General features: G+C 54.9%; 1 protein-coding gene across 2 annotated transcripts in view; it reads right to left on the reverse strand.

Annotated features, from left to right (window-relative positions):
- Inpp5a (inositol polyphosphate-5-phosphatase A) overlaps window positions 1-17,611 on the reverse strand; it is a 179,962-nt gene that overhangs the window by 10,343 nt on the left and 152,008 nt on the right. For both annotated transcript variants that reach the window (XM_027929917.2, XM_027929918.2), the window contains exons 10-12: window positions 15,050-15,145; window positions 14,895-14,969; window positions 6,516-6,589 (exon numbers count right to left, since the gene is read on the reverse strand). In XM_027929917.2, coding sequence (XP_027785718.1) covers window positions 6,516-6,589; window positions 14,895-14,969; window positions 15,050-15,145 — 245 coding nt within the window. The remainder of the gene's footprint in view (window positions 1-6,515; window positions 6,590-14,894; window positions 14,970-15,049; window positions 15,146-17,611) is intronic.

Consider the following 17,611-nt stretch of genomic DNA (forward strand, 5'->3'; position numbering starts at 1 on the left):
CTTGCAAGTGCGAGCATCTAGGCCTGCTGGGGACACAGGACCCCTCGGTCTGTCCTGGGACCCAGCAAAGAACATGTGCAAGGGTCCTGCCTCTGCCGGCATCAACCAGCTGGCCCTGGGGTGCGTCCTTCACCAGTGCAGCTGCTTCCATGCACACTGGTGAGGGCAGGGCTGGTGTGCCAGGGCACAGTAGTCCCCAAGGCAGGCACTTACAGCCATGTAAAAACAGGGCACAGAGACCTGCACCGGGGCATCTCAAGGGCAGGCATCTCAAGGGCAGGTGAGGGCTCCAGAAGGTTCCTTCTGGTAGAGGCAGCAGCAGCCTGGATTGGGCCAGCTGCCTGCAGCCATCAGGCCTGTGGTCATCTAAGAAAAAGTGCCAGGACACCAGGCTTCAGTGGGAAATAGTGAAGGTGGAGGGCTTCGCAGTACCTGGTCACGAACACCTTCTAAGTTAAGTGGTTGGTGAGGCTCAGTCCCTTAGGAATGCAGACCCACTAGCCCATGGGGACAGTGGAACAGCCACAAGGGCCCTTGCTGAAGGAGCCCTGTCACCACCATCACAAAGACCATCTGCTATAGAGTGCACTGGGGACGCATCTTCAGGGGCCACCAGGTGCTAGGCTCAATCGTGGAGTTCCTGCTGACCAGGGAGGAGGTCCTTCCCACAAAACAGAGGGACCGGACAGCAGGGGGAAGAGGCCACACGAGACACACCCAGCTGATCAAGGAGTTTGCAACTTGCTCACTTGAATGAAAGAGCAAAACCAGATAGATTCTGGAAAGGTTCTGAAAATCCAGAATTGCATGCAAAAGAAGAGCCTGCAGGGTTCCCTGAGGTCTGCTGGCCTGGCATACCTGCCAGACAGAGGCCAGCCTCTGGGCACTGCCATCCCATTGCTGCTGCTCATGGGCCAAGGCAGACACTGCCTCTTATCAGGGGCAAGCCCCAAGTTAAGAGTCCTCACAGCCTTCCAGAAGGTACTGGGAAGGCGCACAGCATGACTGGGCCCAAACACGTCCTGATATTAAGATGGAAGGACCAGCTCTGGGATGGCACGTGTCTTATCCAGGAGCAGTGTGGCCAGCTGCTTGCAGGTACTGTGGACTCACTCTACCCCTGGGTATCCTGGAACTGGGAGAATTGCTCGACAGGGTCTCTGGGGCATCCCAGGTAGCCACATGTCTAGCAGCAGACCTCAGACCCAAGTTGTGGGCCCAGGCCTCCACCTGCAGTACAGCCCTGAGGTGATCCTGGGGCTTTCCACAGTGCCCCACCTTGCATAGCAATCAAGCTACTGCTGCCCTTCTGCAGACTGGTGTGGGTGCACTTGGTGAGGAGACACCAGCAGCAGCACAGGGCAGGAAGGAGCTCATGAAGAGGACAGGGTACCTCAACCACCATGCCTCCCAGAAAGGCTCCTCCCAACTCACCCAGAAACTGTCCCTGCATATTACAATGCTCACCTTGTGGCAAGCAACAGGCAGACCAGGCTATGGGAAAGTCTACACCCTCAGCTCTCCCAGGCCAGCATCTTGGCGGACTTCTACCCTCTACTCCAAGTAGAATAAATCCTGTATGTGCAGGCTGAAGTCCTCAACCACCTCCAGCAGCAAGACTGCTTTGTATGGCAACCATACGCAAATGTACACACGGCCACCCATGCTCACTCATGTACATGCACCCATGAACGCATCAACAAGCATGCATGCACAAGCATGCATGGGCACACAAGCCTACTTACGTGTGTACAATCACAGAATGCATATCCTGTGTGCCTAAGCCCTGCACTTGTACATGCACACAATTATACACACACATTCATGCATACTCATGAACACACCCATGCAATTTCCAACACCTAGCATACATGCACATGCCTACAAAGGCCTATGAGCACACACATGCATATGACTGATCTGTGTGCACATGTACACACACATGTACACATGGACACTCAAAGTATACACACTCAAAACCACATACACACACTCATACACATCTTGCATGTGTGAAAACACTGACACACACATGCAAACCCACGTGCTGCACACACATGAGCACATGCTAACATGTGCACATAGCACAGCCATCTGCACAATTCTCTGCACACATCACATTCATACCACATCTACACTTATCTGCATGAATTCTTATTCCTGAGCACATGCATGCTGCTCATGCACATTTGGGTGTGCTGGGGTTCCCTGCACAAGTTGACCATGCTCTAGCTAGCATTACTGTCATCTGAGAACACATCTGTCCTCACTTATTTATTTGTGTTGGGTCCTGGTACGTGCCAAGTGTGGGTTCCACTGACCTGCAAGCCAGCCGTGAGATATGTCTGAGTAGGATGGAGCACAAAGCAGCACCTCTAACCACTGCCTTGGTCTTCCCAGCTCTCCCTTTTGCTCAAGCCACTTCCCCAGTCTAAAAACGGTTCCCCAGACCCGACATGGCACCCATCAGGGGCCCATGAATGCTACTCAGTGATCACAGAGTTTTAAAACACAGTAGAACCAATGGGAGAAGGGCCAGTGGGTGTATCCTGGGAAGTGGGGAGATGTCAGGTGCATCCTGGGTGAAGAAGGACCATCAGATGTACCCTTGGCAATGGGGGAACACTGGATGTGTCCTGGGTGGCAGGGACACCCTCAGGAGCCTCTGGTTGAGACCCACACACAGGTGCGTGCTGTAACTGAGCAGAGAGGTCAAGGTATTTCTGACTATGAACTGGACCCTGGCATTTGAAAGTCAATGGTTTAGTCTGGAGCATTCTCTCCCTAACCCCACTGCCTCAGCACACCTCAGTGCTATTTCCAGGTTAAAGGAAAACATTTGTAACTAAGCCAATGAGCCAACACGTGCTGGCCCGTCCTGTGTGCTCAGCAGGCAACATGTGCTCACGTGCACTCCCCGAGGCGTGCAGGACTGTAGGGCAGGAAGCTGGGTGAGGGCACATGCCTGCTTCTGGGCAGTGGGTGCCCCATGAAGCCAGAAGGCTAGGAAGGAAAGAAGACGAGCAGACTATGGGGCAATCCATTCAAGCTGTAGGGGAGAAAGGGGTCTATTCACTGAAGGCCGTGGTCCTTAATCCTGCAGGAGGGCAACATGGGCAGGTGGCCAGGCACAGCAGGATCCTGGCTGCAGGGCAAAGCACATACCACCAGATGGGAGTGAGGGGGCTGCAGACTCTGGTGTTGCTGAGAGGACTACCATGACCCCGGAAGACAGGTGAGCTGCACTTGCTGGGGAGCCTCAGGTCTGACGACAAGGGCACAGCTCACAGCCACAGCTAGCGTGGGGCTCCAGACCCTCCACTCGGCTCCTGCACTGCCTTCCAACAGTCTGCACATGCAGAACACAGGCACGACAAATGGCCTTCTCAGTCTTCCTGGGTGGGAAGTTTGGGTGGGCTCAGCTCAGTGTCTCAAAGGTATCAGCCAAGGTATCAGCCTGGCTTTATCCAAGGGCCGGGGTCAGCTCCAGTCCCTGAAGGGTGCTGGCAGATGGGTGCCCTCTCCTCGCTGGCCCTGAAGCTGGTGCCTCAGTTCAAGGCTGTCTGCCTCTTCCAAGCCGACAGAGACTCAGTCACCTCCTGACTGTGAACCTGGCTTGCTTCCTGCCATCTCGGCCTCCAGCCAGAACTCTTGCTTCTGAGGGCTCACATTACTAGACTGGGCCCACCGGGTGATCTGAGCTACTATCCCTCTTTTAAGGACACTCTTCTTAATCACCTCTACAAAGTCCCTCTGGCAACTCAGGAAAACAATCCAGATCAGGAATAAGGACACAGACACCTTTGGGGGCTACCCTTTGTGATGGTCAAACATGACTGCCAATGTCATTGCTTTTTGAAACATCTGGGTGTGCCCGTGAGTGTTCCAGAGATGACTGGAGTGTGGGTGGTGAACGGAGCCAGGACAGACACCCTGAGTGTGGGCAGCACCATCCTGTGGGCTGGAGCCTGCGTGGAGGGCAGGAGGAAGGGCGTGCCAGCTCCACTCTCCTCCAGCAGGTGCGTCTCGGGGCTGCTGCCACCACGGACCTCAGACTCAGCGGCTTCAGCACCTGGACCTGGGCTCACTCCAGAGACTCTCCAGAGAGCTCCCAGGCCCTCCGCCTCGGCTGCGTCACCACTGTCCCTCCTGTTTGGAGGCTCCAGCTTCTCTGGCGGAGCAGCTGCTGGTTTCCCAGCTCTGCAGCATGCAGACAGCCTCACGGGGCTCTCCAGCCTCCAACCCTGAGCCAATCTAACCACTCCATCTACATTCTCCTGGTTCTGCTACTGAGAGAACCCTGACGTACCTCCTACCATCCTACCTGCTCACACCCCACAGGCACTGGCTGGGGCACGGCTGTCTGCACACAGCCCACCCCAGCATCCCTGTGAACAAGGTAGCTCTCAAGTCTTGTCCTCTTTCCCATTTTTTTTTTTTTTGTGCTGGGGATTGGACCCAGGGCCTTGCGCGTGTGAGGCAAGCACTCTACCAATTGAGCTTGTCCCCAGCTCCAAATCTTGTCCTCTTGTTGCGAAAGTCTCCCTCTTAAAACCTACTGCTGGTGCTGGGGTTGTAGCTTAGTGGCAGAGCAAGAGCACTTGCCTAGCCTGTGTGACGCACTGGGTTCAATTTCAGCACCACATAAAAATAAATAAATAAAATAAAGGTATACTGTCCATCTACAAAATAAAAAAAAATTAAATAAAAGTACATAAAACCTATGGCTGCCCTTCCTGCCCTAGTCCAGGGAATGCAGGGCCCAGATAAGCTGGGTGAGAGCTGCTGGTCCCTGCATCTTGCCAGCCTGGCCTTGGTGCTCAGCAGGCCTGGGCTCTAGCCATGATCTTGGGAGGCCAGTGCCTGTAGTCTCCAGAGGCCACCACACAGCCCCTTCCTGACAGCATGCTGCTCAGAGTTCTAGAGCACACCAGCATGGCAAGGGGTCACCAAACCTGTGAGCCCTGGAACCTCTCCTGCCCAGGGGTGAACAGTAGGTCCTTTGCTGCTGTGTGGGCCAGGGGATCGATCTCCCTTGCCCACTCAGGCACTGACCAGGAGGCCCTTTAGACTCCCAGTCTAGCCAGGTCCTGCTCTGCAATTCTGGTGCCCAGGTGATAACTTGGGCCTGTGCTCCTCAGGGTGGTATCCCTAGCCTGCTGTGGTCCCCAAGCCTCCCTGCTCCCAGCCAGCCCAGAGAAGCCCTGATGTCTAGAGTTCCGCTGTTCAGAGAACGAGGGATGTTCATGGTATCTGACTGGCAACACTCAGCACAAGACCAGGAGCAATCCTGAGTGCATTTTAGATTCAGTACATGTCTGGAAAGACTTTAAGACTTTTCACTGCACGCCTAACTGTGATCCAGAGCCAGTGCTGTGGGTTCAGAGCATGAGACTAGGCATGCTCAGCCAGCACCTGTGAGGCCCCTCCATGGGCCTGTGGCTGCAGGCCACATATACACACGTGTTGAGGCCTTGGCCTGGGCACTGACCAGATGACCTGATGCCTAATGGGGCCCACAGTCCCTGTGTCTCCACCCACTGATCTGGGTACCTAGCCCTCTCACCAGCAACACCCCCACCCCCCAGTATAGGGGTGCAGCTAACCACAGCCCATGACCCAGGAGCCACAAGAGTCTTGAGCCCTGTGCAAGCCAGAGGCCCCTTCAAGCCTGTACAGACCCAACCCTTGACAGCTGGCACAGAGGTGGGGGTAGACAGGGTAAAAGGCTGCCTGCTGTCAGGCACATGGAAACATGCAACTGCTCATTCTGAGGCAAGGGTTCAGAGCTGACCGCTGGCCTCATGTAAACCAGTGGGCATGGAACAGGTGCCAGGCAGGTGTGGTCCCCAAGTGCACTAGGAAGCCTCCTCACACCTAGGCACTTCTCACTTAGTCCTGAGCGCTTCAACTTGGACCTGAGAAAGGAGAAAGCAGGCTGCACTGTGATGGGCACCTGACCTCAGCCACCACCTTTGTGCATGCTGCTTCCACAGGGGCATCCTGCAGGAGAGGCTCCATGGGCAGGGAGTGCCCTCCTCGGGAACACCTGGTGTGCTGAGGCCCATGCAAGAGCTGCAGAGCTGGCCACCTCGTAAGCCACTTTCTGTCACTCATTCCTCTCTTCACACCACAGCCCTGAGTCCTTGTGCTGGTGTGGGGAAACTGGTTAGTGTTGTAGATTCAAAAACGTCAGAGTAGAACACAGAGAAAGGCACCTGCCTGAAAGACACACAGACCCAGAGATCCCCAGCTGCTGCACTGTGACGGTCCTGAGGTTCCAGACAGACACAGCACACACCACCCTGTGAGTCCTGGGTATGCACGTACAACATGGCTTTAGTTTGCATACTAGGAAATGTTTTTTAAAAATGAAGATAGGACAGTTCTTTATCATTCCCAGCTCATTTCTTTCTTCAGGCCACAGAAAGGCTGGGAAAGGTGCAGTTCACACAGATGAACCTGTGGAAGGTGAAAAGGTGACCGGGCCCATTCCGTAGGTGCAGTGTCCTTACCTGGGGGGGAATGAGATGTCCAGTTCATACAGTCTGTCCTTAAAGACAGACAACTCTTTGTCAAATTCCAAGAGCTAAAGAAAAGACAAAGAAGAGAATAAAGTCACTTGGGTTTTCTTCACTGAAGCATGGTAGTTAGCGTGCGGCTGGGATATCTGTGACTTCTAAAAACTCACCCGGCTCAAGCATTCAGAGTGACACCTGCCCTACCCAGGGCAGCCAGGTCACACGGCCAGCAAGACCCACAGGAGTCCTCTTGGCTTGCTGTCCAGCTGCCTCTGCTGCCCATAGTGCTCAGGCTGCCCAGCTCTATTGGCCAGAGACCCTTGCAGGCCACCCTGGCAAGCACTCCCTCCCTGGGCTGGGCCTGGGCAGTCCTCTCCAGAGCGTGCCACACTTTCTCACAGAAAAGGACATGGCTCCCACCGCACCCAATGCCTGAAGTAACTTGTAGAGCCAGCAACGTCAACTCTGTGTGGAGTGGATTGGAAGAATGGCCCCAAGTTTGCACACCAGAGAGACTCTAGCAGCAGCCTGGAGAGAAGTGTTCATTTCTTTGTACAAAGGAGGCAACAAAATGCTCTGTTTTCTCAGGGTGCTTCAGAAACAAACACTGGGGGGGGGCATCTGCCCCCAAAGGAACAGGTTCCCACCAGTCACATCTCTGGTGGTCACTGTGCTCACCCTCTGGGACACTGTTCATTAATCACGTCCCACCCCACAGCTGTGTGGGACCATGGCATCGTGACGGGGCTCTCTCAGAAACCATACCGTGTCCTCCCTCCTGCCACCTCATCCATCATCTCTGAACGTGCAATTAGCAGCCTCATGTACACAGTGATTACCCGTGTGCCAGGCTGCCGCCTCCCCCGGGCGCCAGCCCCCTGCCTGCTTGCTGCAGCATCACCGTCGCAGGTCAGCAGGGTTGGCCTGGCCTCACTGGCAGCCAGAAACAGAAACAGCCGAGATCCCCATCACACACCAGGGGCTGTGGCCCGGGCCCGGGCCCGGCTGCTGCAGGGGAAGCCCCTCATTCCACTTAGCACTGCAGCAGCAGCCACAGGGCTGGGTGAGGATGGGATTCCAAGAGGCTGCTGGCTTTGGCCTGCTGCGGACATGGTGGTCTTGGTCCCTGTGATCAATGAGAGGGGCAGATGTGCTTGCTCCACAGCCACCTGCCAACCTGAGAGCAGAGCCACCTTTTCCAAAAGGCCAAGGTGGGAGCCCTTGAAAAGGGCTGGGACTCAGAAAGGGTCATGGCCAATGGATATGCCTGGCCAACACACTGGCTGTTGGAGAGGAAAGTACAGGTGGGGCTCTGGGCTCCTCTCTGCCCCTACGTTTACTGCAGAGATTTTCAGGAATGCAGCCAAACTTGTGAGACCCCCAGCCGGTTGGGACGGGAGTGACGACTCCTTGGACAGGATACTTGAAGAATGCCATCACTGCACATGCCTGCTCACTTGCCCTGCCTGGTGTGCCTCCATGCCACGGGACTGTCCTGTCCTCTTCCTCTTGCCCTCTCTCAGTCCTGGGGGAAATGCGTGGAGCCGGTCGGCACCACTGAAGGGAGAGCTGGCGGCTGGCGCTGAGCCACAACGCTGCTCTGGAGCCCCTGCCTGCTGCGTCCAGGAGGCCTGGTGCTTCCTTCACCTCCTGTAGAGCCCCCCTTACACTTAGTGCCTGACTTCATTCTTACGTGGGAAGTTTTCATGGCTCTTGCTCAGGATTTACTGTGCTTCCTGAAGGCATATGACTTGGAAGAGTTCTGGAAAACAGCCACATGATGTCCTGCTGGATGAGAACTGGGCCCTCTTCCCGTGTCTCTGCTGCTCACCATGCAGCGTCCAGGTCCTAAGTCCTCCCCTCTGCTGTGCCCTCCGCCCTGGGCTCATCTTGGGGGCTGTAGCTTCTTGTCGATGTCCTAGACACTGTTTTCTGGTCTGCTGGTTCTTTTTTTCATGATGGGTACTTAGGTTTCTGATTCTTTAATGTTTTAAAAAATTTTACAGAACGTATGATAGAAGAGAACACTACCACATGACCGTCGTCTGTCATCTGACTGCTCAAACTTCTCACCGGTCCACCTGGCTGTAGCTGTACCTCCTGACCACAGTGGGGTGTGGTCAGTGGGGTGCTTCCTGGGCTCTGCATTCTGGGACCGTGGGCTCATCTTTGCGGGTTCTGCCTTTGAGATTTTCAACTGTTGTGAATGAGGGCCTGCCCTCCAAGAAACTCCGCTCACTGAGAGGACACAGCCAGCAAGGTGCTCTCAAACGCACACTTCAGAGTTTCACCTCTTATGAGGAGTTGTAATGAACTCTTAATTCTCCTTTTTCTTGGGCTTTGAAGGAAACCTCTGGAACCTCAGATGCTATACTCCAGAGATTAGTGCAGGCCAGGCAGCCCCCCAGCTCTCTCCAAGTTCTCTGCAAGAAAACCCTGGGGGGAGCCATTCAAGATGTCAGCAAGGGTTGCGGTAGGGGGGTGGGGTGGGCTAGTGGGCAGTCAGTATTCTCCACTGCAGGCCTCTGGGAAGCAGCTGTAGGAGAGAAAGGCTCAGGCCTCATGAGGAGGCTGACAGCATGCAGACCAAAAGCCACCTCCAAGGAAACCTGCCACTGCCCCTGTGAGCAAAGCCAGCCCAGCTGGGACCTTCAGGGTCACAGGGTGCTATGGGCCACCTGTTGAGCCTCCTGCAGCATCTCCAGAGATTTGCAGCTGGGGCTTTGCCACACCTGTGTGAGCAGAGATGGCCTTGAGTGAGCCTTTGCTCAATGGTGGGCCCACAGTTCTGCGTAGAGCATCTGGAGAGCTCTGTTCCCAAGAAGGAGCCTTGTTCCATGGAGGGAGCGTGGCATATCCCCTCCCAGCTCTGGCTCCTCTGGCCTATCTGTGTCCCTAGAGTCCCTGGCACACTGGTTTGCAGTGCCGGCCAGGGACCTGTGTGGTCCACAGAGGAGATGGCATGGAGTCCAGCCCTCAGGGGCGTTGGGCCTGGGCTGCCTTCACTCTATGTTAGAGACAACCCCGAGAAGCAGCAGGTACGCACGGACCAGGAACACATAGAGGAGTGCACAGAGGTGGAGCTTGGGCCAGCACAAGCTCATGCGGCTCTGAAGAAAAAGTGATGTTTCTCTGCAAGGTGATGCTGCTGCTCAGGGGTGGGGCGTCCCTGCCTCCAGCAGCCAGGGTCCATAGGGTGGGGTCTCTGAGCAGGTACTACAGCTCCAGCATTTGGGTCTCCTGTGGGCATGTTGTTGATACAGGATGGCACGTTAAGGGACATGTGAGGAAGGGTCTGAGCAGGGCCAGGAAGATCAGGACCCAAAACCTCCAACTCAGGAGAAGCACACCCTGACTCAACACAGTAGGCAGGCCTCATGACAAGGCGGCATTCGGCGGCCCAGCCCCAACTGCAGACACATCTCAGCTTTCATCCGCACCTGCCCACGAAACACAGGAGGAAGACACTGGGGCAGGGCTAGTGGAGTGCCCACCCAGCCCTAGCCACCCAGCCAGCACCCCAGGATCAGCCCGGCCCAGTTCCCCAAAGTCACGCCTTACAACATGTTGGCTCAGGGTTCTGTAAACATCAACAGACATGCATCTATACACATGTGCAACACACAAGGACACACACGAGCACACACACAAGGATACACATGAGCAAAACATGTGTCATGTATATATAGACATGTGCATACACATACTCATGCACACGTGGCACAGATACACATGCAGATATTCACACACACATGCATACATATACACATTTGTTTTGCTTCTAAATATCTGATTAGGCTAAGGAAGTACAAGCTAGACTGACTACATTCACCATCTTTGCTCTGCATTCTGCATCAGACCACCATATGTAGACATGATCACGGTTTGGAGGTCCTCATAACCAGCTCTGGGGACACGTGCAAGGGTGAAGTGACTTCACATCAATGTTCACATGGGCACATGTGTACCTGAACCTATGGGGGGTAGCTTTCACTGTCACCCACCCAAGACTCCACAGCATGAGACTACAGAGCTGTGTAGACTCCCTGTGGGCTCCTGTGTGCCAGGGCCTGCTCCTGGAGTGGCAGAGCCTCTCTCTGGCCTCTGCCTGGGGACACCCATGTGGGCATCACCTGCATGCCCTACACAGCTGCACTGGAACATGCACATGAAGAGCGGCTACTAGTGCAGACATCCTCACACGCTCCAGTATGCACAGCCTCACGGTCAGGGTGAGTCGGGGAGCAGGAAGGAGGGGCTCAGACTGCCTGGGGCACCAGCCATGGGGGGAGCAAACAGTCCAGCTTGTCCTGTCTGGACTTCGTGGGATTCACCAGTGGCCGCTCTGCCTGGAGTGGTGGCCCTAAGTATTACCCAGCACACTGAGGCCACTATTCTACCATGTTTCCATGTAAAAAGAAAAGCAGACAAACATGGTTTGGAATGAATCTGGATCTTTAGCTACTTAGATGGTATGAGACCCTAGGAGGGGAGGGCTGGGACCCTTTCCTCTGCCCTGCAGGCTGACATGCCCACTCTGTCACCATACCTACATTGTCCTCATGCTGAAAGAAAACCTGGGGGGAGATACCACCCCTAAGTCACCCAGATGGACTCGCAGCCTTCTCTTGACACAGACATGTCCTGAATTCGTACCACTGTGCCCTCTGAGTGCCTGCTGGCCATGAGCAAACCAGACATGACCTCTGGCTTCCTGGACCTTTATATCTAGTGGTGACAGCCATACAGACCAGGGCATAACTGCATTGTGTGGAGGGTGGGTGCAGGTGGGCCCAGTGTCCCCACCTGGGTCCCCACTGGGGTCCCTGCTTGACTAGTATGGAGACAGCCCAAGGTTCTGGGCCCACACACCCACATGGGATGAGGTGGACTAAAGCTACAGCTGCCACCGGCATAAAGCATCAGGTGCCAGCCGTTTCTGACGGGAAATTACCCTGCACTCCTGCTGAACTGATGACTTGTATCTCTTTGAGATTTTTCACAAACATGATAACCAATTTCACGTGTACCGTAAACACTCTTCTTGATTAGGACGTGAAAGCAGCACCCGCGTGTGGACAGTGACAAAGCGGCTGCTAGCCCCACGTATCTGTCAGGAGCCGCCCAGCTGCACGGATTCCACCGTTGCCGCAGAGACACTGTGCTGATAAAGAAAAAAGAGCCCGGAAAATCAATGCCCTCGGAGCGCAGCGGCTGCTAAACACACAGAAAACATCTCCATCCAACAGGCCAAGTGCTTCGGAAATTCCCAAGCCCTGCCCTGGGACAGCCAAGGAAAATTTAATCTCTCCAAATCCTCACCAGGGCACTCCATCCTGCGGCCCTGACAGCCACACTTATAATTAATTATACAATTTCGATGGGAATATCGACTAAACAAAGCTATAAATCATAGAAAAAGTCAATAGGCATGGACACATTCAATCATGTCCCGGCCAATGATTACTACTCTTAAAATACAATAATTATTTTCAGGAGCCAGCTTGAATTAAATTTCTGTCAGATGGGTACAAGACCGGTGGTTGATGAAGGATGCGATGGATTTTGGGGGCTGCGTCCGGCGCAGGCACATCCATCCTGCGGACGTAGTTTGTTTTTAGTGCTCGCAGCGCGGCGTGTTTAGCCAGACCATGAAGATGAGATGATCTCCAACGCTTGTTAGGCCGTTTATCTTGTCCCCTCCAGGGCTGCGGGCACGACTCTCCAGATGCTGGGCGTGACTGGCGGTGGGTGATTCCTCTGAGCACTGTAGAACTTGGGCAAGAGCCTGGGCACCAGTGTTAGCCAGGATCTGCAAGACACTTCTGAAGGCCGCGTGTTGGTCTGAACAGGAGGATGGGTGAGGCGCACCCCAGGTCCCGTTCATGCCTGGCTCTTTGAAAATGACACAGCCCTGCCTGGGCAGGCATAGGGCTTGGGGTTCCAGGGGCCTGCATGCCCAGCCTCGCTCACTGCAGACAGGTACACAGGCCTCCGGGATCCCAGTCTCCACTTCGACTCAGTGGCATTTTCTTCAATTAGAATCAATTCAAAAGTTCTCCTGAAACTTCAAAATACTTGCTTTTCTTAAAAACAAAGTCATACAGTAAACGTGAACTTCATTTACAGTAGAATGTCCATCTTCATGACTGCTCTAAACGCCCTTGGCACTGTGCCGACACTCCCTTCTGCTTCCAGAAAGCGCACGCCTCCATTCACAGCACACCCAAAGCCAGGCGGTACTTCTCTCTTGGCTGGTGCAGCCTCCTCACCAGGGTCATTGCTCCCTCTGCAATGTTCTGGCCCTGCAGACACCCACACCCCCTGAGGGCTCCTCTACTCATTTCTTGCCCTGCACAGGGCCCTCGGTGATCTTACTCCCCTGACTCTGAGGGGCCTGCTCCACAGGAGGCCCACAGTACTCCATCTGGCCTTCTCCAAGTTGAGATGGACATGCAGTCCCCACATCTCCTTGGGCATTCAATCTCCACATAGGCTCACCCCTTGCCTCTACTGAAGTGAGCTGGGATGCCACCCTGCTCAGGTGGACTGGATGACAGCCACTGCCCTAGCAGAGCTGCCCCTCTGGGGGAAACTGCACTGAGCTCTAGGTCTGCAGAAGGGCACCAACAGCACCGGGGAGAGTCAACCTACTAGGTCCCAGCGGCCCAGGGAGGAGGGGTGCAGGGAAGTGCTCTGTCAGAGGCTGCTGGCAGAAGTGGACAGTGGGGAGAAAGCACAGGGACTCCTCCTGCAGACAAGCAGAAGTCAGGCCAGTGACACCAGCATTCTGGCTTCTGAGGCCAACAGGCTTGCTTACACAAAGGATGCAAAGTCCTGATGTGACCAACCAGCAGCAGTGGGGCATGAGCGGGCAGATCCTCCAGCAGGAGAGAGGTGGCAAGCCAGGAGGAGGACCGGTGGCACTGAGCAGTGGGAAAGTTGTGGACGGGGCTGGGTGCGTGGCCAGTGCCAGATGTTACCTCCCAAGCAATGAGGCAGGAGAGGGGCCGGGGGCTGAGCAGGCAAGGCAAAGGATGCAGTCCTGGGTCACTCATTTTTGTGTGTTTCGTCTTCAGTGCTGGGATTGACACAGGGTCTTGCTAAATTGCTCAGGGCCTCTCTAGGTTGTTGAAGCTAGCCTTGAACTTGTGATCCTCCTGCCTGCACCTCTTGAGTTGCTGAGGTAATAGGTGTGTGCCACCACACTCAGCAGGACAACTGGTTTTGAACCATTCCAGGAACATGGGGTGGGTGGAATCTGCTGGACCTCTGGAGAGCTCCCTTTATAGGGTATGCAGATGTGCCCTGGTCTCCTGTAAGCACTCTGTACACACTGACCTGTGAATACTCCCACACTTCATGAGAGGTACACAGAGACGGAGAGCTGGTCCAGGACAAGCCCATGAGTGTGAACAGCTCACAGCGCCCAATCTGCAAGGCCACGGTCTGCCCTGGGCCTGCCCACTCACTTCCACCTCCTCTCACTAATTTGCCACCACTGGCAGCTGCCTGAAAGCAGAAACCCCCTCCCACTGCAGCCCCACAGGGGCCACAGTGGCTCCTCCACCTTCCAGGACCAAGTCTTCACGTTTCAGGAATCTCAGGAGCTGCTGCTAGATGTGGCTGTTACTCTGCAGCCTGAACTCGCCCACAGAGGAAGTCTACGCCACAGAAACTGGCACATGCACAAGTGCAGCCCTCCCCCAGCACTGTCCCCCATTTACCAGAACACAGCTACGAGCACACAACAGGCATCCAGCAGGCACTGTACAGCCAATACATTAAAAAGAAGACAAAACTGTTCCATGATGAAAAGTGACAAGAGGAAGATGTAGGCACCTCTCAGCACCAGCTGTGCAGAGCTCTTGGAGGGAGGGCAGGGCTTGGGACTGAGGGCAGACTCTTGCAGCCAGTGTCTCTGCCAGGAACCCCCTCTTCACTGACCAAGCTGAAAGTTCCCAGTATCACAGACATCCACTTACACACGTGGTCATGCACACACATGCACACACCTACTCACACACACACATGCTCACACATTCACGTGCACATCCATATATGCATACACACCCATCACTACGTACAGGAAGTGCTGAGTCCACCAAGACACCCAGGACCTTGCCTCTTCCCTGGAGGGGTTTCAAGTGATGGGCCGAGTGAGCTTCATGCTGCCCGTGAACATGCACAAGGCCTGGGGAGCCCAGCCTAGCCCAGGTGCTGCATGCGCCTACAGGCCGTCCCCAGCCAGGATGGCCTGAACCCCTGGGAAGCTGAGGCCTAGATGGTCCTGTGTAAGCAGCAGCCCTGGTGGGGCCCCACCAAGGACGCAGAAGTCACATGAGAGGAGTCCAGGGTCGGGAAACAGCTCACCGCAGTGCCATTGTCATCCCGGAAGACCTCCTGGTTGAAGTAGTCGAAAAGCTTCTTCTCCAGCTGCAGCACCACCTGCCAGGACAGAGCGGCCTTAGCACTCAGGGCGCCTGCAGAGGCTCCTCGCCAGGCAGGCCTGGCTGGGGGACACTCACCTTCCGGTCATTGTCTGACTCCCGGAATATCAGCTTCACAACCTCATTGGTGTCAGCGGCCCGGACAGTCTGCATGGTGGCCTTGGTGCATAGGGTCTGCAGAAAGACACCAGGGAACTCAGGTCACAATCAGGGTTCCCTGGCCACTTTCCTCGCGCCTGCTCTGATAACCTCCCCGGTTGCTCCTCACTCAGAGGGTGCGCGGTGGCGGTGGCTGCGGCTGCAGCTCTGTACATAAGGCAGGGTCTGGGCAGGCGAGTGCAGGCCATCCAACTGGCTAACAATTAAATTCAAGCCTTTCCAGAAAGTTCTTATCTTAAACTCAGGAAGACCATGGAGGTCATTCTCCCACTCCTCAAACGCAAGACAAAGCTGGAGACCCCAGGCAGAGGAGCACTAGCCGGGCAGAGCCCCTGCCCACACCACAAGGGCCAACCAGGACCACTTGAAGGGATGTGCAGGACCTGGGGGGGCCAGCATTGCAAGATGTCTGAGAGGAGTGAGGCCCCACACCCCTGGTCATGGGGATAGGGCAAGAGGGCACTCTCACAAAATGCTAGAGCTACTAAATCAGGCAGCACAGGGCAGCACTGCCTGGGGCTGGCGAGGGTGTGTGGAATAGCAGTCTGTCCCGGGTTGGAGTTTGCATGTAAATTACACCTCACAAGCCTTCTTTTAAAAGAGAGAATACAGAATTTTTACTTTAAGGAAAGACCACTGTGAAAGTCCACCACTGCGGGACGACCAGCCTCCTACCCAGGCAGGCGCCCTGCAGCAGTGACAGGCTCCTGCAGGTGTGGAGGGATGCGCATAACCTGGGTCACCACTCCCAAAGCACACTCCAGGGCACGCCATTGGCATTCAGGGCACAGATCAGCTATCTGGGCCAAGCCCCAGCCAGAGTGGCTTTTGGACTCCTGTGTCAGAAATCAGTCTGGCTGCCCCTGAAGAGGGAGGATTAGGACTAGCACCCAAACAACCCAGGCAGTTTGGCCACCCTGCTAGCCCTGTGTCCTATGGAGGTCCTAGCCCCATCCAGATGCTAATGCGCTTAAGTGGCTTAAGCCCCTGCGTGAATGGGGAAGGCTCTGGGCTGCAGACTGCCATTGTGGCCAGGCAGGACCGGGTCCAGGAAATTCATGGCTCTGTCTCCTGAAGGCATCTGCTAGAAACCTTTTAAAAAACTGCTTTATCCTACCACTTCAGGCAGCTCCCAAAGGCCAAACATCTGATGGTCCCCTGGCCATGCAAAGCGCTGGCGCCCCCACCCCTTTCTCCTGCACCCTCTCCCATGGAGCCACCTCATTCACAGGTTTTAAAGAAATGATCAGGGGCTGGGCCTTCCCCTTTGCCTTTCAACCCAGAGTCGTGACCACTCATGCAGAACACCGCCTGGACGGCCTTTCCGGCTCAACTACTACAGAAGGGATTTTGCTCTTTTGAAAGGAGGAAAAATACCCCCAAATGCTATTTTTTAAAGGCCATCTAAGATTCACTGAATTATTCTTAGCTGCCTAAAAGGGTCTGGAAGAGCCTGCACAGAGCTTCGCTGGCACTTGAAGGACAGTTTCCCCTGAATTTCCTGGAATGCTACGCACCAAGGTGCCCACCTATCTGTAGGCCGTGAGATTCTTGGTTTCTTCTTGTTTGCACAACCATCAAAGGATGCTTCCTGCACCCAGGTCTTCAGGCCCAGGGCACTAATGACAGTGGGAGAAGGCTGCCTTCTCTGCAGGCATCGCACTCTTACAGCCCATCTGACATGCACAAAGTGTCCCAGAGGTCAGATGCCCTGTGCACACGTGTGCAGTGGCCCAGCTTGACTCATCCCAGGAACTAAATCTGACCCTCAATGTCCACACCAGTGTTGTCAGAAATGCTGCCCCAAGAAGTCCAAAAATCTATGAAAGGTAGGAGCTGTGGAGCCCAACTGCCCACACCTCTGAACCAATATTAAAGAGCCCTTTAGAAGACCTGAGTCAGACTGTGCCCTCTGGCAGACACAGTGAGTACCACAACACACGGGTTCACCTGGGGTGGCAGTGAGCCAGGGACACAGCCTGCAACCCAGAACAAGAACCGAGACTCCACTCATGAGCTGTGGACACCTCCTCTGCCAGGGGAGGCATGGGTGTCCAAGGAGCAGGGGCTTCTCAGGAGCAGGGCTGCCCAGGGATCTGCCAGGAGCCCAGTTAACACATCCTTCCTGGCCTTACAGAGTCTGACTTGGGGAGCTCAGGACACGATGCACCTTTCAGGAAGCATGTTCCTAAGGCCCATGGGATAATTTCTGGTCTATGGTGGTTAGGGCCTACCAAGCAGCCAGTTGTGGGGGCACTTGCCTGTAATCCCAGCAACTCGAGAAGTTGAGGGAGGAGGATGACAAGTTCAAGGCCAGCCTCAGCAACTTAGCAAGACTCCGCTCAACAGAAAAAAGGGGGGAAAAAAAAAAAACAGATGAAGAAGAAAGAAAGAAAAGAAAAAAAGGGGACTAGGGGTTGTGGCTCAGTAGTTAAGTGCCCCTAGGTTAAATCACCAGTGCCAAAAACAAACAAAACCAAA

Source organism: Marmota flaviventris, chromosome 4 (genome assembly GCF_047511675.1).
Source record: "Marmota flaviventris isolate mMarFla1 chromosome 4, mMarFla1.hap1, whole genome shotgun sequence".
NCBI classification, from domain to species: Eukaryota; Metazoa; Chordata; class Mammalia; order Rodentia; family Sciuridae; genus Marmota; species Marmota flaviventris.